Here is a 22,832-nt window from a genome sequence, read left to right as displayed (position 1 = left end):
CTAGATTTCAGTCATTGATGCCCAAAACTTTACTAACAGTTGTGTAATACTGATGGAGAATGAAAATGAAAAACATGGAAATGACTTAAAAATTTAAAAGTAATGTTTGTAGTTTATTTAGTCTTTAATATTTTCCGTGGTGGAAAAAGCACCAGCCTGTAAGTCCTGGGATCTGAACTGCAGTCCTGGGCCACAGCAGGGTGATTGTGGGCAGCTTTCCTCGTCCTCTTTGCCTCAGTTTCCTCAGCTAAAGCGTAAACTGGGCCGTCCTCTCATGCAGACCCCGGTGCCTGCAGCATTTGAATTCTAACCTGGGTGCCTTGCATCTGACTGCTTCCCGCTTCCTCTGCAGGCCAAGCAGCTCAGTCCTGGAGACAGAAAACCAACAGAGGTGCTTTGATAGATGGATTTAGGATTTCTACTGCAGATATTTCTGGGCTTTCATCCAATCCCCCACCCTCCTTTTATTCCTTTATTACAGGTTGCACCTTGAAAGAACAAGACAAAACCAAACTTCAAGACTATCCTCCTGTTTAAAAGGAGATTAGCAGGTGTCAAAGAGAGGCAGTAAAGCTCATGATACCTGATGTAATCAGGTACTGCTCGAGGCCAGGTGGGGTGGGAAGGCAGGCAGGTGTCTCACCCTTGGGTATCCCCCATCTTCCACAATTCCAAGAGGTTGTCTGTTTGGGGTGATCTCTGATGCTCATTCTCCATGGATGGGGAAGCATCCTCTATTCTATAAAGCCTTTCACTGTAGGTAGACACCAAACCCATCAGGATATCAGGATTCTCCTCTCCTCCCACCACAAAACCTGCCTGTTCCTGGGCAGCCCCAAGAAGCTCCCCTGACAGTCTCTTCTCCACTCACCCCACTGTTTGCCTTGGATTCTTCTCTAGGTCATTTGTGTGTTGGGGTGCCTTGAAAGTCAGCAAGGCTATAGGAGTAGGGCAGGCTGAGGTAGAGAAGTGTCCTGAGCCTCAGGCTGCTCCATGTTGTCCTGACCTTCCCAAGGCTCTGGGGCCTCAGCTCCAAGGGCCCCTCTGCCAGTCCTCCTGCCTCTGGCCCAGCCGGTCAGTGCTGGTCCATTGGGTACAGTGACATCTACACATGGTTACAGCAGTGAGGACCATCAGAATTGATCAGCACCACTGTTTTCAGTGTACTAAGATTACACATGCCAAGTTGTTGTGTGTTACATATATATGTTTATGTGTACATATAAAAACATGTAGTCTCTATGTAGAATACAGAATCTGTGTTGGTGGGAGATGGCATATGGCAAAGTTCCCTGAAAGTGAAAACATTGTATTCGGTGCTTTTGTTCACGCCTTTGATCCTTTGCTGTTTGCTGCCTGATGGAATTGTCAGTAGTTAAGGGGCACTATATATATGTTGCCTCTATAAAATGGAAAGAGGAGAGAGACTAAGTGATAATTTGGGTTTTATGCTTTCTGGCGCCTTCTTTTAGGAGGAGAGAGTGGGGAAAGCTAGAGGCAAGAGCTTTTGGCATATGAAACTCAGAAGGAATAGGCCGTAAACCAGGGATTACTGAACCAGCTCCAAATTGACTTTCTAATGAGTGAGGATAGCTTCCTGAAAATATCTGTGTTTGGCAGTGTTACTTTTTTGAGCAAGAATTTTTAAAAATTGCTTTACGGTGAAAATTTCTAAAGACATATCAAAGTAAACAGAATAATGTAATGAATGAAGTCCTGTGTACCCAGTTCCCAGCTTCAGCCATTTTCAGCTTCTGGCCCCACCCACTGCCTTGCTCAGTATTTATTCCAGGCACCCTAGCATTTCATCTGTAAATATTTTAGTATGTATAAGAGATTTTTCAAATAAAACATTTTACGGGGGGAAAAGTTTAAACCTACAGAAAAGTTGCAAGAATATTACAGTGAGCTCTCATGTATTCTTCACCTAGATTCACCCATTGGTAACATTTTTTGCATTTTCTTTCTTGCTATCTCAATGTATATATGTATACACATGCATAAACATACATAAATATCACATAAATATATGATAATGTAGATATTATTCTTGCTCTTATTTTTTCTGAATCATTTGAGAATAAGTTGTAGAGGTCATGACTCCACTTCTAAATACTAAATACTGTGTCTCCTAAAAACAACCATCCCTTAGATAACCAAAGTGCAATCATTGAATTTAGAAAATAACATCTGATATGATACTGTTATTTAATATTGAGTCCATGTTCAAATGTTGCCACTTATTATCTGGCCACAATATTATTATTATTATTAATTAATTAATTTATTTATTTTTATTTTTATTTTTATTTTTTTTTGAGATGGAGTCTCGTTTTGTTGCCCAGGCTGGAGTGCAGTGGTGCCATCTTGGCTCACTGAAACCTCTGCCTCCCGGGTTCAAGTGATTCTCCTGCCTCAGCCTCCTGAGTAGCTGGGACTATAGGCATGTGCCACCACGCCTGGCTAATTTCTGTGCTTTTAGTAGAAAAGGGGTTTTACCATATTGGCCAGGCTGGGCTCAAACTCCTGAACTCAAGTGGTCTGCCCGCCTTGGCCTCCTGAAGTGCTGGGATTACAGGTATGAGCCACCATACCTGGCACAATACTATCTTTTATAACATTTTTTTCCCCTAAAGATGTCATGTCTAAGCCAGGTGTATCAGCTCAGGCCTGTAATCCCAGCACTTTGGGAGGCTGAGGCAGGCGGATCACCTGAGGTCGGGAGTTCGAGACCAGCCTGACCAACATGGAGAAACCCCGCTTCTACTAAAAATGCAAAATTAGCCTGGTGAGGTGGTGCATGCCTGTAATCACAGTTACTCGGGAGGCTGAGGCAGGAGAATCGCTTGAACCCGGGAGGCGGAGGTTACGGTGAGCCGAGATCGTGCCATTGCACTCCAGCCTGGGCAACAAGAGTGAAACTCCATCTCAAAAAAAAAAAAAAAAGATGTCATATCTCTTTTGTACCCTTTAATCTAGAACAGTTCCTCAGCTTTTTATTGTCTTTCATTGCCTCCACATTTTTGAATAGGGGAGGCCTGTTGTTTTGTGAACTGTCCTAAATTTGGGTTTGTCTCAGTGTTTCCTCGTGGTTCAATCCACGCTCTGCATGTTTGGCAGGAATACCACCCAAGTGATGTTGTGTCCTTCCGAGCTTTATATCAAGAGGCACACAATGTGGATCTGCCTCATTATTGGTGGTGTTAAGTTTGATCATTCAGTTGTGGGGTTGCACAAAGGATTTTAATGCAATTTCCGTAGTGTTTTCATTTTTGAAACAGGCATATTTGTGGTCTAATTCCCCAGTTTTTCACTTGTATATTTTTGGGGATCTGCAGTTGAAAAAACACTTGTTTTATTAGATGTTTCACAGGCACACTATTTTCCTCAAGTGAGCCAGCTGTGGTTTTGCAGATGTCCTATACATGCCTGACTCTGGGAAACGGCTAGCTGAGGTCCAGAGAAGGAAATGTCTGCTTATGAGTAGAGCACATAATTGAAAACTACACAGGTAGTCAGGTTCACAGAGGAAGGACAGAGGAACCAAGTTGGTCTCGCAGGATCTTTGCCTCATCCAACTCCAAAGGATGCATTTTCACCTCCACGCTCTTAGGGAAACCTTTGATGTTGAAAGGTGAGGCTGCAGTGTTTTATCTCCCTCTCCACAGTGCCCTCTTCCTCCTGGCCGCAGCAGGATGCCTTCCCTTAAATGACTCCCAGGTAAGTCCAGGTGAACTCATTTGCCTTCAAAGTGTCTTTTATTCTCTGAAGCCTGGGTGTATGACCAGAATTTCCTAGTCCTTCCTTTTAGAAGCAGGATAACTTGGCCTATGCAGAAGCATTCCAAAGCTTGCAGGCTGGGTAGCTCTGGGCCTGGGCAACACCATTTCCCCAGGCCTTTGCCTTCTCCCCAAGGCTGCAGGCATCGTGGCCTGCAGAGCTGTGGTCCCTGGGCACTGTGGTGGCTGCCATCTGTCCTCTGTACATGCCTGGTGAACCTGCAAGCCAACGCCCAAATTGCCCCAGCCTCAGCCATGGAGGCAAAGTTGATTTTCTCTCCTCCCAAGGGCCTCATCTCCTGCAAAGTGATTTTTTGTTTTTGTTTTTGTTTTGTTTTGAGACAGAGTCTCACCCTGTTTCCCAGGCTGGAGTGGAGTGGCACGATCTCAGCTCACTGCAACCTCCACCTCCCGGGTTCAAGCAATTCTCCTGCCTCAGCCTCCCGAGTAGCTGGGATTACAAGCGCCCACGACCATGCCCAGCTAATTTTTTGTATTTTTAGTACAGATGAGGTTTCTCCATCTTGGCCAGGCTGGTCTCAAACTCCCGACCTCAAGTGATTTGCCCGCCTCGGCCTCCCAAGGTGCTGGTATTACAGGCGTGAGCCACTGTGCCTGGCCTGCAAAATGATTTTTATTTTATTATCCTGTGCTAAAGTTGAGTTTTCTTTATGAGGTGCTGAGGACCCACCCCCACCCCCCAGTAGTCATCTCATTTCTGGGTTTCCTTTCTTTCTTTTTTTCTCCCTCCTTTTCTCCCCCAGCATTATTAGGTCCCCACCACGTGTCAGGCACTGAGCCAGGCTCTGGGGACACAAAGAGGAAAATTAATCTTTGCTCAGGCAGAAGTCAAGCCTATTTGGAGCAAAGGGGAGGGAAACAGTCAAGTAAACAGATCGTTATCACACAGGGAGGCCAGGGCTCTGTCCTCGAGATACAGGGGGCTCTGAAGCACCTAAGAAGACGTGGGGCCTCAGGAAGTAGGAGTAGCCATAATTACAGGGAGTCTGCTGTGTGCCAGCCTCTGTGCCAATGCTCTCTGTGCCTTATGTTATTTAAAATCTCACAACATTTCTGTGAGGGTGGGAGCTTTATTATCTCCATTTCATAGCATAGAATAAGGAGGCCCAAAAGTTCACCAGCTAACAAATAAGTGGGGATTTTAGAATTTATCCCAGATCTCTCTGATGCTAGAGCCAGACTCTGCTTACAGGACCTAAATCTGGAAGAATGAGGAGGAGTTAGCCAGAAGAAAGCAGGCGAGGGCAGTCCTGGAGTGTCATGAGTATCCTGTGATCCAGTGTCATTGAGCACCTGCTATGTGTTTACCCCTGTTCTAATGCCCACCCTCCTGGAATGTACAATCTAGGAGAGGGGAGGGCAGGGAGAGATAGAGACACATAAACAAATAAGGAAGAAATAAATAGGATGTGTCCTATGATACTAAGTCCTGTGGAGAATAATAAGGGAAGAAGTAGAGGGTCCCCTCGGTTGAGCTGTAGGGGGAAGCAGTCATGCTTGGGAAAATGCAAGTTATCCTTATTCAGGGACAGTAGGGGGTACATACAACCAGAGGGGTTGATGGGGGCTTGTCACAGAGGTCTTGGGGTGTCATGAGTTTGGATTTGAACTTTGTGATGGCAGTGCGGGGCATGGGGTGTTGGAGGCAGAGTCCTGTTAGGAAGATGTTGTAGGCAACTGGGTGAGGAATGAGAGGGAACCGAGGAATTGATGTAAGGCCCCAGGAGTCCTGTTTTGGGACCCTTGCTTGGCACTGAGCATTGATGACAGGTTTTCTGATGGCCACACTAGATTCCGTTTGCCTTGCACTTATAGCCATTTTTTCTTTTTTTAATTTTGTGTTTCAGTTTGATCCAGATGGATATTTTTGGGCTATAATTCACTTACTCTGTGTAGGTAAGTTTTAAAAGAATTCTTATGTAAGGCTGGGCACGGTGGCTCATACCTGGAATCCCAGCACTTTGGGAGGCCAAGGCAAGCGGATCCCTTGGGCCCAGGAATGGAAGACCAGCCTGGGCAACCTTGAGAAACCCCATCTCTACAAAAAATACAAAAATTAGCCAGGCATGGTGGCACATGCCTGTTGTCCCAGCTGCTCAGGAGGCTGAGGTGGGAGGATCACCTGAGTCCAGGGAGGTCGAGGCTGCAGGAGTCATGATCCCACCACCGCACTCCAGCCTGGGCAAAAGAGGGAAACCCTGTCAAAAAAAAAAAAAAAAAAGAAAGAGAGAGAGAGGGAGAGAGGGAAGGAGAGAGGGAGGGTGGGAAGGAGGGAGGGAAGCTTACTTGAATAATTGAGGTTTATCGTATACCCACTTTTTGGTGACCTTGGAAAATTAAATCCAAGGTGTGAAGGTTAAAATTAAATGGGCATTTTCTGGATTGGTTTTCTATTTTGAAGTTTTTCCTCAAATGTTTCCATTTCCAGTATACTTTCCTCTTTTTCGTGACAAATATGAACTAACTCACTGTGGCTTGGGGTTTCACTTGCTCAAGTCAACTTTTGGAATGCTGATTGGTCTTCTCTAGAAATGGTGGGAAGATATCCAGAAGTTCATGTCAAAAACATTTTCTTTCAGTAATTTACCAAAAAAGTTTAAGTTGTTCAAATAAAGGGACCATCTGATTTTATTACAAATCACATATTCAGTGTTGCTTGTCTGTAGTCCTGAGGGAAAAACGGTGCCCTGACTGTTAACACAGCTCAGAAATGTTCAGAAATCCAGGGGTGTTTCTCTTTTCATGTGCATGATGTCAAGGAAGTAAAACCTTCCTGTTAATTGTGTCCTTCATAATCATGATGCTTTCCATGCCCAGCTCTCTGGGGACCAATGGAAGGACTGACTGCGTTATCATAGAGGATTATTGAATTTGTATCCTTGAAGCCTTCCAAATGTTGATGGTCTTCTCCTGTCAGCTGGGTGTGACACTCGTAGGGAAAAGGACCAGCAGTCGTGCTTTTGGGAGCCTTTATCCATGTGGATTTTGTGTGTCCCCGGACAGGCCAGCAGCTCCTTGAGCAGAATACCATGACCAGTGATATGTTTTATTTCATTTTCAGGGTCTTATAAAATTCTACAGAAGTCCCAGAAACCCAGTGCATTAAGGTAAACTCTTTTTTTTTTCTTCCTTGAGATGGAGTTTAGCTCTTGTTGGAGTGCAATGGCATGATCTGGAGTGCAATGGCGCGGTCTCAGCTCACCGCACCCTCCACCCCCCGGGTTCAAGCAATTCGCCTGCCTCAGCCTCCCGAGTAGCTGGGATTACAGGCATGCGCCACCATGCTTGGCTAATTTTGTATTTTTAGTAGAGAGGGCTTTGTCCATGTTAGGCTGGTCTCGAACTACCGACCTCAGGTGATCCACCCGCCTTGGCCTCCCAAAGTGCTGGGATTACAGGCGTGAGCCACCACACCCGGCCAAGATAAACTCTTAATGTTTGGTGAGCTGTGGTTGGGTTAAAGGAAAGGGCTGAGACTTGTGGTATCATGAGATTCTTCCATTCAGCCAGAGACTCTGCAGGCCTGGGTTGTGTTGAGGGCAGGGGACTTAGTCCTTGAAGCCAGCCCTCTTCTTGCTGTTTGGGCCACTCCAGGCTGTGTCCACCAACACCTGGAACATGTCTGCCTTTAGCCATGTGTGAAGAGGCATGGAAGTCTCAATCCCCTTCCTTCAGGGGATTCACATGTTACCTCTCAGATGACATGTGAATGAAATGTATGTGGCCAGCTGCTTTGGGTGCCAATCGGCTGCATCAAGCACAGAGGGACAGTACTTTTTCTTGTTTCCCCAGCCCCGTCCTAATTTGACTTACTTTAGACCCAGAAGTCTCCACTTACTAGCTCATTCTTGGGCAAAATGAGGCCTTTGTTGCAGCCAGTCAATGGAGCAGCTTTGGTGAATGTAAATGAGAAAAGACAAGACTTCAGGCCTGGAGTGCTGAGGCCAGTGCCCCTAGACTGGCCAGCTGGCCTCTGGGTTTTGGGGCCTGCTGAAGGCCTAAAGAGAAAAGGTCTGAAGGGAATGACTCCTGAGAGAAGGTCATCCACTCTGAGAATGTGGGGCTTCCACTCCCTGGAGCACCTTTTGTTCTTTTAATAAAGTGTTTTTGTAGCAAGAAGCCAGTAGAGTTGCCAGGTAAAATACAGGATGCCTGGTTGCATTTGAATTTCAGATAAGCCTCGAATAATTTTTGTAATATTCGGAACATACAGTACTTACACTAAAACATTACTCTTTATCAGAAATTCAAATGTGTTTGATTGCCCTGTATTTTTATTTGTTAAATATGGTAGCCCCAAAAGCCAGTCCAGTGGCCTGAGATAGTTGACACTCCTTTGAAAGTGACAAAGGTACATGGTGGGAAACAGCTGCCCACAGGTGAAAATGTGTGTGATTTAAAATGAACTAGTAACTGGTTTTGAATATTAAATACTTTTCCCTCTATTTATGGATAATTTATAAAAGTAGTAACTAAAATAGAATTTATTAGTAGAAGATAATGATTATTTTATGTATTTAAAATAGTTCTGCTACTTCATTTATCTTTTTTTCCTCTCTCATTCCTTAGTGACATTGACCAGCAATACTTAAACTATATATTCAGGTAAAATATAATTTACATTTTTAAAGAACAATTCATATCCTTTTAGGGCTAATGGATTTTTATTTTCCAATAATATTTTGATTGAAGAGTTCTGAGCCAATGTGCCTGCCAGGAAGATAAGTTACAGAATTTGTGAGATGACAGAGTTGAGGAGACCAAATAGCAGTCTTGCCCTTAGACCAGGCAAGAGGGGCCTCTCTCAGGCCCTAAACTTCAGAGGGCCACATCCCTCCTCTGGGACGTGGCATCTGTGAGGCTAAGGGACGTTTCTCTCATCCCAGAGGCCACACCCTCACTTCTAGATTGTGTCCTTGAATCCCCCACCCATGTCCCTGAGCTCGATTCCAGGGCTCCTTGGGTCCATCTTCCCAACTCATTCCCAGGCCCAAGGGGTGTCCAAAGAGAGGCTGTCAATGGGCAGGAGTGTAGGTGGAGAGGACCTTGCAGGCTCAGGTGTCCACACACATGTGTGAGGCCCTTGGGCTGCAGGATGAAGCCTGGGGTGGAAAGAAAAGGGGAGCATTGGCAACCGGGAGTCAGAGGCTGCCCTGGGCTGCTACATTCTGACATGCAGCACCAGGGAGCCCAAGAATTCTACATTTTAAACTAGACTTTCAGGTTATTCTGAAGGTGTATTTGTTAAGGTAGGATGAAGTCTGAGGCTTGATTTATAACTTTTAAATATGGTGTGTGGACTTCTGTTTGTATCCTTGTCCCAAGCCAAGCAGAGAATGAGCCTGCTTACTAGAACAGCATGATACACCCTTTTTATATTAGTAGAATTTCTTCATTATAATTTACATGTAATTTATAATCTTATAACTATAAGGGGTTTCTGTATTGGGAGGCTGAGGCAGGAGGATCACTTGAGCCCCAGAGCTCAAGGTTACAGTGAGTTATGACTGAATCACTGCACTCCAGCCTGGGCAACAGGGGGAGATCTTTTCTCAAAAAAAAAAAAAAAAAAAAGTACACAGGGCTTCAAGTTACATTTTTCTTCAAACATAGTCCCACCACAGTACACCTAGAGGTGATTAATTGCAGTTCAGAAAACATATTGAGTACCTGCCACATGATGTCTGGCACTGCTAGGGATCCAAGGATGAATAAAATATGGTTCTTGCCCCCAAGGAGGTCACAGTGTAGGATGCCACAGAGGGGAAAAGGTGAAAAGAGAATGAAGAGAGAGTGTTCCTTTGGTGTGAGCCCCATTCATCTTTGGCACCCTCCCATCGCCCTCTCTGGAAACCCCTCCCATCCCCCAGCACCCCTCTGCAGTACCTTCATGCTGCTAAAGCCCACTGTGGGGGCCCCAGTCCCCCACCCTCTGCAGCCTCTTCTGTCAAAACTCATGCCATCCAGGTGGCTGATTGCGTTAGAGGTTAGGAATAAAACTTGCTATCTAAGTATCGGAGGGAATTTTTTTTCAAGTGCTGAATGGCCTGCTTTGGTAGGAGTTAGGAGTGGCTTAATACTGTATTTGCAAAATTCAAACAAGGATTAAAGGACCAACTCTTCACTTAATTATTTCTTATATTTATCCCCTAATATTTTATTTGAGGTTACCCTTTGGGGCGATTCTGATGATGGGATTTGGGGTACATGACAGGCTCTGGGAGATGTTTTGGGATGGCAAGAGACCCCTCATATCCTGCCATAAGAGTGGTCACTTCTCCTCCTGAAGTTATAATCAAAAAGGGATTCAGGGAGGTCAAATAATGCAGTATATACAGGGTATATGTTTTCCAAAGAAAGGCGAGATGGAAGCAAAGACTTGACCTATGCAAAGGGCTAATCATTGTGAAGTCTTCAGTCTTGTTTATAGCTACATGCAGCCCTGTCTTATAAACCTACAACTTCTCAATGACTGGATGTGTGGCTCTTCCCATTGGCTTTCTCCCAAACCTCCTGTCTAGCCTCTGTCCACACTGCTGCTGCCCTGGGGCCATCAGAGAACCTTAGCTTTAGAGGAAGAGCAAAGGAAGAACATGAGAAACACAGAAATGGCTCCGGGAGACAGCTCCTGGAGCAGGCAGGCTCCCAGTGGTTTTTTTGCTCACAGCCGTCTTCCTCCACACTGCCTAGGATGTCACCACCAACTAGGGATTCCTTGTGGTGGTTCCCAATCCTGGTGTACTTTAGAGCCACTGAGGGGCCATAACAAAATAAAACAACTGATTGCCTGCACCTCAGATATTCCAATTTAAGCCAGGACACTGGGCTATTCTGATATGCAGCCAGGGTTTAGAACCAGAGTAGGCCATCCAGCGCTTTAAAAAATTCCCTGCCATACTTAGATAACATGTTTTATTCCTAATTCTCCAATTTGATTGGCTGCCCGGATGGCATGAGTTTTGATAGAAGAGGTTGCAGAGGGTGGGGGATTGGGCCCCCCAAGTGGGGTTCAGCAGCATGAAGGCACTGTAGAGGGGCACTGCGGGACGGGAGGGGTTTTCAGAGAGGGTGATGGGAGGTTGCCAAGGATGAACAGGGCTCACATCAGAGGAACACTCCTTTTCATTCTCTTTTCATCCTTTCCCCTCTGTGGCATCTATTGAAAATCAGTAAAGTTAGTTTTCAGCCACATGGTGGATGGGCTGGATCAATTGTGGGCTAGCCTCTTGGAAATGTAACTATCTTCTACACAGTTGATTTTGTGGCAAAAATATACGTAGCTCACACACAACAGCTAGCTTTTACATTGCAAGCTATTTTAATTTGGTGTTTGCTTTGTTTAGCTTATAAATACTCTTGGTAGATTAGGTGAGTATGATCATAACTAGGGTCAGCCAGGATTGAGAAAAGAGACACAGTAGACCCTCAGGTTGAGACATGGATTCATACTCTGTCCCAAGCCTGTCCCAAGAGGCAATCTTCTTGCCAAAACATGAGACATTTCAAGACATTCTTACTCTCTCTGAGGAGCTGGATTTAGGCAGAGTGAGTCAGTGCAGATAATTTGCTTTTAGGCATATTTAACTATTTCCAAGTAAAATGTGTGGGAACAGCCGGGGTTTTTGGTGCCGGGGAAACTTCTTGACTACTTTGCTGTCTCTTTTCCAGTGTGGTGCTCCTGGCATTTGCATCTCATCCCACAGGTAAATGCCCCCGGAGTGTTGTTTTGTTTGTCTGTTTGACATTGTTTATTGGACCCAGTGAGCCTGTCTCTCAGAGACATTTCATAAGAGCATGTCATTGCCCCCCAGGATGACTGAGGGGGCAGGAAGGTCCCACCTATTTGAAACTGCTCTTAATAAACCAATTTATCACCCAGGAATTTATTCTTACCCCTTCTTGTTGTCTGTGTTTTCATCCAGTATGATCTCAGATATACAGACAGGTCTATTTCCTGCCAAGTAAACTAGGGCTTATTTTGCCCGCTTCTGAAATTCCTTTTCCAAGCGTCCTGAATTGCTCTTCATTTCTGGTGTTAAAAAAATTGGTGAAAAAGTTCAAAAGTTCAAAAAACTCCCTGAATCCCTTTTTGGTGATAACTTCAGGAGCAGAAGTTATTGCTCTTATGGCAGAATATGAGGGGCCTCTTGCCATCCCATAATATTTCCCAAGGCCTGCTATGGTACCCCAAATCCCATCATCAGAATCATCCCCAAAGGGTAACCTCAAATAAAATACTAGCGGGTAAATATAAGAAATAATTAAGTGAAGGGGTTGGTTCTCTAATTCTTGTTTGAATTTTGCAAATACATTTTTAAGTTACCCTCTTTCTATCTGGCATCATTTTTAAAGTTTGTATCATATGTCACCATCCAATTCTCATACTTCCAGAAGAAAGGAGTCAATTCTTTTTTTTTTTTTTTTTTTTTTAGATAGAGTCTCACTCTGTTGCCCAGGCTGGAGTGCAGTGGCATGATCTCAGCTCACTGCAACCTCTGCCTCCCAGGTTCAAGCCGTTCTCCTGCCTCAGCCTCCCGAGTGGCTGGGACTACGGCACATGAGACCATGCCTGGCTAATTTTTTGTACTTTTAGTAGAGACGGGGTTTCACCATGTTAGCCAGGATGGTCTCGATCTCCTGACCTCATGATCCACCCACCTTGGCCTCCCAAAGTGCTGGGATTACAGGCGTGAGCCACTGCGCCCGGCCAGGAGTCAATTTTTAAAATGTATCTTGCTGCCTCAATTACTCTGTTGTTGCTTTTCAGATTAAGGAATTGCCCACAAGACCCTATTCCATCACAGTTTTTTGCTTTGAAAGGCTTTGAAATTGATGCCAAAAGATAAAACAATAATGTCTGTGTGTGGCATGGCTGAAAATACAAGTTATATTGGTTGTGCTCCTTGTGGCTTCATGGAGTGTGGTGCAAAGAATAGACTCAGAAGGATTGGAACTTTCCTTGGCTCCCCCACTGAGTGGCCTTAAGATAGATTTTTGTTTTTGTTTTTTTTAAGAACAAACAAACAAAGCACAAAACGAATGTTTACTCACCACTTGCTATGCATAAAGCATTACCCAAGCCCTCTAGGTCTCAGTTTTCGCATCTAGAAAATGAGAAAGGTGAATTGGCTGCTTTCTAAGGTCCCTTCTAGCTCTCACCCTGTGCTTAAAGCAGTAGCAGCTTTCTGTTGGCGTTTTCAGCTGCTTCTTTCGGTTGGTATTTTAGCTGCCATCTGAGCGAGGATCCTCAGGGAGTTGTTGCTAGTGACTCAGGAATAATGCTTCTAGATTGTATATGACATATCTGAATCCATGTCTTGTAAGGATAACTTGATTGCATTTTCTTATTACACTCCGCTTGCCATATGAAAGCACAGTTCCTATTGTCTGCCTGCTCCTATGAACGATGACTTCTCAAAACTCCAAGGTTTGCTGTTGAGTCCCCTCTCTGCTGTCATTTCCTGAAACTCTATCTTTTGTGGAATAATAAGTCCTGTGAAGCCATACTGGTAACCCTAAATGGCTTCTGCTTACCCATACTGCTGGTTGTCTTGCCTTTTAGTCGCGTCTCCTATCATTCCTTTATGCAGCCAGGTAGCTGCCACCCAGCAGACATTTAAGAGCCTACTAAGTGTCCTGCCCCTTTGAAATGTGCTTTTGTCAGCTGGGCGTGGTGACTCACGCCTGTAATCCCAGCACTTTGGGAGGCTGAGGCGGGTGGATCACGAGGTCAGGAGATCGAGACCATCCTGGCTAACACGGTGAAACCCCGTCTCTACTAAAAATACAAAAAATTAGCCGGGCATGGTGGCGGGCACCTGTAGTCCCAGCTACTCGGGAGGCTGATGCAGGAGAATGGCGTGAACCCGGGAGGCAGAGCTTGCAGTGAGCTGAGATCGCCTCACTGCACTCCAGCCTGGGCAAGAGCGAGACTCCATCTCAAAAAAAAAAAAAAAAAAAGAAATGTGCTTTTGTCAAAGGCCTTTGGAAAGTTATGTTCACAGATTCTCCTTGGTTTACATCCTGAATTATTTCTAGTGGACTTGGGTGAATAATTCTTTTTTTTTTTTTTTTTTTGAGACAGAGTCTTGCTCTGTTGCCCAGGCTGGCCAGGCTGGAGCGCAGTGGTGTATCTCGGCTCACTGCAACCTCTGCCTCCCGGGTTCAAGCAATTCTCCTGCCTCAGCCTCCTGAGTAGCTGGGATTATAGGCACCTGCCACCATGCCCGGCTAATTTTTGTATTTTTAGTAGAGACGGGGTTTCACCACATTGGCCAGTCTGGTCAGGAACTCCTGACCTCAAGTGTTCTGCCCGCCTCATCCTCCCAAAGTGCAGGGATTATAGGCGTGAGCCACTGTGCCCGGCTGGGTGAATAATTTTTACCTAAAGAAATCATGCTGCCCTTCAGCTAAGAGGTTGTGCTTGTTCATTTGTTAAACTTATGATGGTCAGAGCTGGAAGGAATCTTGGCGATTATCCCAGGTGCCACCAAATTGTATTAATTACTTATGCACCATCCTAATACAAATGAGGAGATTGAAACCCTGAGGAGTTAAGTGATGTGACCAAGATGATGCAGAGTAGGCGACTAGCAGAGGGAGACTGGGGTTAGGTCTCCTGACCCTCTTTCTAAGTTTTTCTTTTTAAATGCTGCTGCTCTTTCAGTGATCCTACACTTTATTGCCTTTTTTTTGTTTTTTTTTTGTTTTTTGTTTGTTTGTTTGTTTGAGACAGAGTCTCGCTCTGTTGCCCAGGCTGGAGTGCAGTGGTGCAATCTTGGCTCACTGCAACCTCCACCTCCCAGGTTCAAGTGATTCTCCTGCCTCAGCCTCCCAAGTAGCTGAGATTACAGGCACCTGCCACCATGCCTGTCTAATTTTTGTATTTTTAGTAGCGACGGGGTTTCACGATACTGGCCAGGCTGGTCTCGAATGCCTGACCTCAGGTGATCTGCCTGCCTCAGCCTCCCAAAGTGCTGGGATTACAGGCATGAGCCACCATGCCCAGCCCCCCTACACTTTACTATGAAGTATCCCACTCCAGTGAATGCTTTTGTACAACGTTCCTAAATTTTGGTCTGGAGCTGCTTTTGGTTTGGGGGATGTGTTTAGCCACCAGTTTCTGAACATGGTGACTGCTGGTAATAGTTTAGACATTTTGGCCAACAGTCTGACATTTTACCTTGAGTTATTGCTAAACTTTTAGGTCAATACAAAAATACCTTGGACACTTAATTACTCCCTGGGAATACAAAGTGGTCAGAAGTATATGATTGTAGAATGTCCTGGGCAGAGGAGTAATTTGAAATAGGCTTCAGTTTCTTTTTGAGGTAATGAAAATATTCTGGAATTAGATAGTGGTGATGGTTGCACAACTCTATGAATATACTAAAAACCACTGAAGTGTACACTTTAAAAGGGTGAATTTTATAGTATGCAAATTATATCTCAATAAGAAAATGTATTGGGGGAATAAAAGGACATCTTTCTCATTTGAAAACCTGTTTGGAGCTTAATTATGCCGGAAGGGATACTTGCATGGATTAATTTTCCTTCAAGTTATATTTTCATAATTTTTGAAAAAGAGTGGACACAAATGTTCACCTTCCCTTCCGTCTCCTGCAGGATGGGGGATGGGTCTGCAGTGGGCAACCCAGGGCATTGTGGAGCCTGTTGGATTCATCAGAGAGAGTCCTGGGACACTGCTCTTGAAGGACTCTTCTCTGCAACTTCGATTTGTTGAAGTTTCCTGCCAGCTGAGGTGGTGTCATTGCAGAGGCCAGGTACAGAAAGTCGGGCTTATAAGAAGGGTTTTGCTGGGCCGTGGCACTGCTGAAGTGGCTGTGGGCTCCCTTGCTGTAAGGGAGCAGGACTACTCTTACAGGGTGGCTCCAATTCCTGCCAATTCATTCATTAGCTTTCTGATTGGACCAAGTCTAGCCCACTTCAAGGTAGAACAGAACTTTATTCTTTTTCACTTGCTTATTACACTTGCTATCTAGAACGTCTGCAGTGGGGCCTGAGTGTGTGTTGGATGAGCTGTCTTCCTGGTTCCCTGCTGCTCCAGTTAAGACACAGTCACAGTCAGTCTCCATAGGGACAGTCTTGGAAGAATCCGTTCATACTTTCTGACATTTTACAGCAGGGCTCAATTCTTTTTGGTTTCTTCTTACCCCTTCTTTTTTTCTATTTTTCTTTTTTTTTTTGAGACAGAGTCTCGAACTCTCTTGCCCAGGCTGTAGTACAGTGGCACAATCTCTGCTCACTGCAACCTCTGCCTCCTGGGTTCAAGTGATTCTCCTGTGTCAGCCTCCCAAGTAGCTAGGATTACAGATGCCCGCCACCACACCCAGCTAATTTTTGTATTTTTAGTAGAGACGGGGTTCCACCATGTTGGTCAGGCTGGTCTTGAACCCTTGACCTCAAGTGATCCACCCGCCTTGGCCTCCCAAAGTGCTAGGATTACAGGCGTGAGCTGCTGCACCCGGCCCCTTCTTTTATTACCTGTATCTTAGTTATTTGGTAGTACTTTAAAAACATTTTTAAATTGATATGTAATTTACATATATGAAATATACATGTTAAATGTATAGCTCGATCAATTTTGGCAAATCTACACACCTGCGTAACTTATACCCTATCAAGATATAAAACATTTCTGTCACTGCAGAAAGCTTCCTAGTCACTCCCTCTCCACACCATGAGACCTCTATGGATCTGATGTCTGTTACCATAGATAAGTTCTGTCTATTCTCAAGCTGTTATAAATGGAATCATCAGTACTTTTTGTGTCTGGCTCATGCAGCACAATGTTTAGAGATTCATTCATGTTGTTGCGTATATCATGAGTTTGTTCCTTTTTCTTGCTGGTAGGGTTCCATTGTATGCATATACCACGTTTGTTTCTCCATTTACCTGTTGATGCTCACCTGGGCTGTTCCCAGCTTGAGGCTGCTCTGAACATTCTCATACCAGCCTTTTTGTGGACTTATGTTTTCACGTCTCTTGGATGAACATTTCAGAATAGGATTACTGGGTCTTAGAGTAGATGTATGTTTCACTTTCTAAGAAAGGATGTTTTCCAAAGTGTTTGTACCATTTTCCATTCCCACCCAGCAGTATGTGAGAGTTCCAGTTGCTCCACATCCTTACCAGCATTTAACATTGTCAGTCCTATTTTAACTCTTCTAGAGGGTGTGTGAGGGCTTCTGGATAGTGCTTTTGACTGAGCTTCCCTCCTCACTCACTCCTGAGTGATTGGAAGGAGGAGCTCTCTTGCAGGTGCACCTTTGGAGTGCGCTGGCAGCGGTGATGGGACCCAGGCAGACAGTTCTTCATGCCCTCAGCATGGGCCCCACCACAGAGTTTGCTCCGGGAATCTCAGAACCTTCCTTGAGAAGAGGATCACCTTTCCCCCTTGCACTCTTTTAAGTATAGTAGAGGAAATTTCCCCTGTTAAAGAGTTTATACTTCCTATTTGTATGGGGCCCCTTAGCTGTGGTGTTCAACAGAGCTCTAGAGAATTTCACGGAACAAGAGGAGCAGGGAGACTCAGGAATCTGACCCAGAAACAACCTTGTTACCTGGTGTGTCTGTGGCTCATGTGTGAGACAGAGCAAGCAGCACTAATTACTGCTTGGAACCGACCTCCTGTTTTCCTGCCAGTTTTGAGGGCGAGAACATGAGAGGAAATTTTCTTCACGTTCAAATATCAGTTAGTCTTGAATGTGGTAATATTGTGTCACACTTTTCACCATGGCAATTTCATGCTTTGTAATCTTTAGAAAGATGGGATTCACTCGCTCACTCAGAGTCAGCAGAATTGTAACTGCAGAACACAACAGTGAGGGCCTAACTCGGACTCCATTGCATAAGCCGCGTGTTGCTGTAGCAAAACAAGTTTACAACTCTTTTTTTTTTTTTTTTTTTTTTTTTTGAGATGGAGTCTCACTCTGTCGCCCAGGCTGGAGTGCAGTGGGACAATCTCGGCTCACTGCAACCTCTGCCTCCCAGATTCAAGCAATTCTCTGCCTCAGCCTCCTGAGTAGCTGGGATTACAGGCACCCGCCACCACGCCCAGCTAACTTTTGTATTTTTAGTAGAGATGGGGTTTCACCATCTTAGCCAGGCTGGTCTTGAACTCCTGACCTCGTGATTCACCCACCTCAGCCTCCCAAAGTGCTGGGATTACAGGCGTCAGCCACCGCGCCCAGCCTTGTTTACAACTCTTTAGCCACTTGATTTGTGCTTAAGCCGTGTAGTTCAGCACTAGATGGTGCAGGAGTGTTGTTTTGCAGCAGACTCCTGGATCGAGTTTGCATGTGGCTGGGGCCAGCCAGCCACACGCTGCAACCTCTTCCGGGGGTATTTATAGCACAGTCACTAACATTTGCTGTTCCTGGGTTGCCGTGCACCCTCTCTGCTTAGGAGTACTACTTTAGCAAAAGAGAAGGCAGGTGGAAGGCATCGAAGGGGAATATTTGAGGTCAGCTTGAAATTGAGGACCACAGAGCCAGCTGGAAACTAGAACATTAGCTCTAGGGAAGGCAAGAGATGATCAGGTCTTTCCAATACTCTTGGTTTGGTAGTGCTTGCTGTGTGCTGGGTATATTGGTTATGGTGCTGACACACAGTGGGTGCAGGGGTGAGGAAAATAGCATCCCCACTCTCAAGGACTTGCTAATTCTAGGAGGAGGGACAGGTGTGAAGTCAGCTAAGTGGTATGTGAGAAACCAATGTGTGATGGTTTTAGAAATGGCTCAAAGGTAAGGGCTAGCTATTCTTATTTTCTCTCTCTCATTATGGGGTCAGTTTTCAGGATTTGGGTGGGGGTTATGATTTCCCGAGGACTGTGTTTTTCTTTTCTTTCTTTCTTTTCCTCCCTCCTAGTCTTCCTCTGACCACACTTCTGCTCTTTAGACCCCCTCCAAAGCCTGGGCTGGGCTGTAAAAGCTGCCACGCGCCATGAGTCCTGTTCACCCTGCTGGAGCATTTCTGATGAAAGACTGGGTGCTGAGAGGGGTGAAGCCTGAGAGGACTCAAGGTCCTAGGTTTCATTCGTCTCCCTCTCCGCCGTTCCTCATTATCACATTGGCTGCGCTGCAGTTCCTCTCACACTGAGAAGGAAATTGGGAAAGGGCCAAGAGCACACAGCTGCCAAAGAGACGGAAAGAATTCTCCATGGACGTGGACAGACTCTCCCTCCACTTTGCCTGAATGGAGGGCTCTGGCCACTCTCTAGGTCTGGGGTCCCTAAGGCACCCTTGCCTATCACTTCTGTGGGGAAAGGGACTTCAGAATATATCCACGCTCTTCGCACACTAAATGACAACTGATGTTGTCATTTACAAATTCCCTCTACCAACACAGTTTGACAGTAGAGCTATTCAGAGGAATCGTGGCTGAAAGAGAACAAGAAATCTTGTTGGGCTTCGTGAAAACCAGATCCCAAGAAATCCCTTCCTTGTAGTTAAACACACACTCACTCGCAGAAACAACACAAAGAAAATAACAGTCATAATTTTAAAAAACCCTCCAAAGAAATTGAACTCAGAACTTTCCTTACCAATAAATAGTTGAATCATTTGAGATCGTTTGGGTCTCCAAGAAAGCATAGGAACCCATCGTGTCTTTTGATCTGAAACCCTTGATTAATAGCGTAGTGGTGAAAGAAATGCTGCCTGTGTGTTCCACTGTACACTTAATATACTAGCAATACTTAGGAAAATCAGCCCTCTCCCCCCAGGCCCCCAGAACTGAGAGACAGGCCAAGGCCCAGGGGTCTGGAAGACCAGGCTCTCCAAGGGGTTCAGAAATTCCAGATTTGGAAGACTCAAGCTATCTGCTGTGGAAATGCTTAATTCCTTTTCTCCGGACATTTTTGGAAGGCTTTCTGCTTTTTTAATCTCCTGACTTCTTGTTTGTGACCAAGTTCAAATTCCAGAGAGGGAAGCAGCCAATATGTGTGATTATTTCCTCTTGCACCAAGTGGAACTAAAAGAATGAACTTACTTCACAAGAAATAAATGTACCCTTTGGACCTCAAACTAAAATGAATTTGCACAGTTGGTCTGGCCCCCGTGCTGTTCTTGCAGTCATTAAACATAAAAATGAAAAAAAAAATGTCAGGGCAGTACATTCATGACCTTTTTTTAGATATAAGGCAGAAAAGAAGAAAAGAGTCTTGAAAAATATTCTTTTATCCTGCATGCTCCCTTGTGCAGGGTTGGCTGCCTGGTAGAGAGGAGACAGCCGAAGGTTTGGATTGACTGGAGTTAACATTCTGGCTCCATAGTTTAAGAGTTGTGCAATCTTAGCCATGTTTCTTAACTTCTCTGAGCCTTAGTTTAAATGGGCACAATAGAACCTCACAGAGTTGTTACTAAGATTGAAAGAGATAAATACATAAAGATTTTAGTATTGGGCCCTGCACAAGGCATGCTCTCACTAAATGGGCATTATTATTATCATACTGTTATTACCATGATAAGACAATGTCAGTAACAGAATCCCTGGGAATGCTGGAGTGAATTCAATGCCAGGGGACTGAAAGCACAGGACTGCTAAAGACGCCTTCCTTGCATTTCCTGAGGCAATGGGGCAGAGGGTCATGTGAGGCCTCATGGGTCACTGTTTCACCATTGCTGTTCCCCTCAGGTGATCTCTTCAGCGTCCTGGACTTCCCATTCCTGTACTTCTACAGATTCCATGGTAGCTGCTGTGCCAGGTAATCGTAAGCTCACTCATTTGTATGCTTTCTGTGCTGTCCGCTGTGTCTTCCTCTCTGTGAAGTTCAGGGTCACTGCTAGTGACCTGAGTGAGTGGCAGGAGAGAGTGGTGGTGGATGCAGGCAAGGAAGCAGTCATTATGTCACCAGCAGGCTGTCACTTAGCACCCTTAGATGCTCAGGGCCAGCTTGGGCCCTGCCAGGACCCCTGGCCCATGGAAGTCCCTCCGCCAAGACAGTGATTTTCGCGCTTGCTCTAGAGCTAAGATTCTCCCACTTTTTTCCCCCTCCACAAGCGAATCTCACATAGAACTCCAATATATAAAACTGATGAAATGGATCCAGTTCAAGGGAAGATTTGGGTTCAGAATCCCACCCACTCAGCTTTCCCCTTGGCCTCCTTCTTGCTCCTTAAGGCAGCCTCCAAAATAACCTCCACCAAACCTGAGGACTCTGGGAAATAGATTTTGGAAACTGATGGCTAGGAGATGTCTAGACAACCAGGTGATCATTAGTGCTTGGTCTTGGGAAGGACTCAGGGATATAGGCCAGTTGGAGGGCTACATCTGAACACACAGAAGTGTATCCTCACCCTCTCCCCATGTCCTGCCACGATCACCACTCTGCTTGACCTCATCATGCCAAGAAGTGGAAAGACTTATGTAGATAGGTCCAAAGCATGTGTGGTATCCCGATATGATAGAAAGACTGACCCAGGTTGAACCCCAGAATTGCTGTTGCTAATTGTATGATCTTTGGGTCTTAAGCTTTGTGCCTGGCCCAATAAATGGTGGTCATTATGATGATCTACTCAGGTTGACTATAAATACAATGTCAATAGATCATGAAGAATTGCTATGTAAAAATCAGGCCACCTGTTCTCACAGATATCAAACAGTGTCTTGTGAAGCAGTGATTCTTTACAATGTTAAAAAGCTGCTATGTGGCTAGTGGACGTGTCCTGCTCCTCTGGTGTGTTTGGGCCAAAAAAAAAAAAAAAAAAAAAGAATTACAGAGTTTGTTTCTGCATTTGAGCCTTGGAATGATTTATTTCTCACCCTCAGAAAAGTTTCAGGAAAACACTGACACAATTCACTTTCATAGTTCCTGTCAATTGGTTAGGCCTTGCCCATTAGCTGGGATCACATGGCATGAGTCTTCGTGCTGGGCGGGCGGCTGCAGACTTGTTTCCCTTTGAGTCTGGTTATTTGGCAGCATGGGCAAGCAGGGTGTAGAGGGGAGGTCAACCATTGTTTGGTTATTTGGAACAGAGCAGCACAGTTCACAGCCCATTGATGTTGGCTTTGTGGGGTGACAATTGGGCTCTATTTTTGCCCCTTTTAATCTGCAACTTTCTCATAATGCAACATGATAAATCAGGGTTTTGTTTTATTCTAAAGATCTGGAAATCTCTGTTTGAACTGATGTGACTCTGTTACATTTTACCCATGCTTCTGTACAGAGCTCGGCCTCTTTGAGGAATGCATTGGTTTTCCCTGTTTCATTTCAGAGGCTCCACCATATCTCAGACTGAGCATTGTCACCTTCAGGAGGTTCTGGGGGTGCTCAGGAGGGGCACGGTAGCCATAGCCCAAAGACCCCATTAACAGGGAGTCTCCTGTTCCCAGATTCCTTCATTTCTGGGAGCCTCCCTCTGCTTTTCAGATCTGCCTCCCTAGCAAGGGGTAGATGGGCTGAAAGTGCAAGGAGAAAGATAAGAGATCCATGAGTAATGTAAAAATGAGTCACAGACATAGAAGTTAAGCGATGCAAAAGGGCCCCAGATGCTTCCAGAAGCCTGTCAGTCACAAACCGGCATGAGCTTATCCTGGCCCAGAGTCTGCACTGAGAGGACAGGTCAACATGGAATCATGCCACCCCTGTGGCTAGAGGCATAGAGGAGAGGGAAAGACTCGAGGGAAAGGAAGTCTGGGAGGTTGGGCAGGCACCTGTGAAGTTGTTACTTCCTTGGATGCAGAGGTGGGAGCCACCAAGAGGAGCCTGGAGCACTGCTGCCTCCCTTTTCAGCCCCACCCTCATGACCACCAGTGCCTGGCACATCTTTTTTTTTTTTTTTAAGACAGAATCTCGCTTTGTCGCCCAGGTTAGAGTGCAGTGGTGCGATCTCGGCTCACTGCAAGCTCTGCCTGCCGGGTTCACCCATTCTCCTGCCTCAGCCTCCCGAGTAGCTGGGACTACAGGTGCCCGCCACCACATCAGGCTAATTTTCTTTCTTTTTTTTTTTTTTTTTTTTGTATTTTTAGTAGAGACGGGGTTTCACCGTGTTAGCCAGGATGGTCTTGATC

General features: G+C 45.3%; 1 protein-coding gene across 19 annotated transcripts in view; it reads left to right on the top strand.

Annotated features, from left to right (window-relative positions):
- Positions 1 to 22,832, top strand: part of TMEM241 (transmembrane protein 241) — a 181,773-nt gene that overhangs the window by 60,544 nt on the left and 98,397 nt on the right. For 11 of the 19 annotated variants that reach the window (XR_010151862.1, XR_010151861.1, XR_010151868.1 and 8 more), the window contains 6 exons: positions 3,669 to 3,720; positions 5,648 to 5,696; positions 6,862 to 6,907; positions 8,370 to 8,405; positions 11,469 to 11,503; positions 20,457 to 20,526. Coding sequence is in view for 7 of the 19 variants with exons in the window: in XM_063795563.1 (XP_063651633.1) it covers positions 3,669 to 3,720; positions 5,648 to 5,696; positions 6,862 to 6,907; positions 8,370 to 8,405; positions 11,469 to 11,503; positions 20,457 to 20,526 (288 nt within the window). In the remaining 12 variants the exon portion in view is untranslated. Of the gene's footprint in view, positions 1 to 3,668; positions 3,721 to 5,647; positions 5,697 to 6,861; positions 6,908 to 8,369; positions 8,406 to 11,468; positions 11,504 to 15,425; positions 15,584 to 20,456; positions 20,527 to 22,832 lie in introns of all 19 variants that reach the window. The other 8 variants (XR_008540701.2, XR_010151864.1, XR_010151865.1 and 5 more) reach the window with 2 other exon arrangements.

The sequence above is a fragment of the Pan troglodytes genome, chromosome 17 (genome assembly GCF_028858775.2).
Source record: "Pan troglodytes isolate AG18354 chromosome 17, NHGRI_mPanTro3-v2.0_pri, whole genome shotgun sequence".
NCBI classification, from domain to species: Eukaryota; Metazoa; Chordata; class Mammalia; order Primates; family Hominidae; genus Pan; species Pan troglodytes.
The sequence above is the reverse complement of the archived record's forward strand: the minus strand, read 5'-3'. Positions and strand labels throughout refer to the sequence as shown.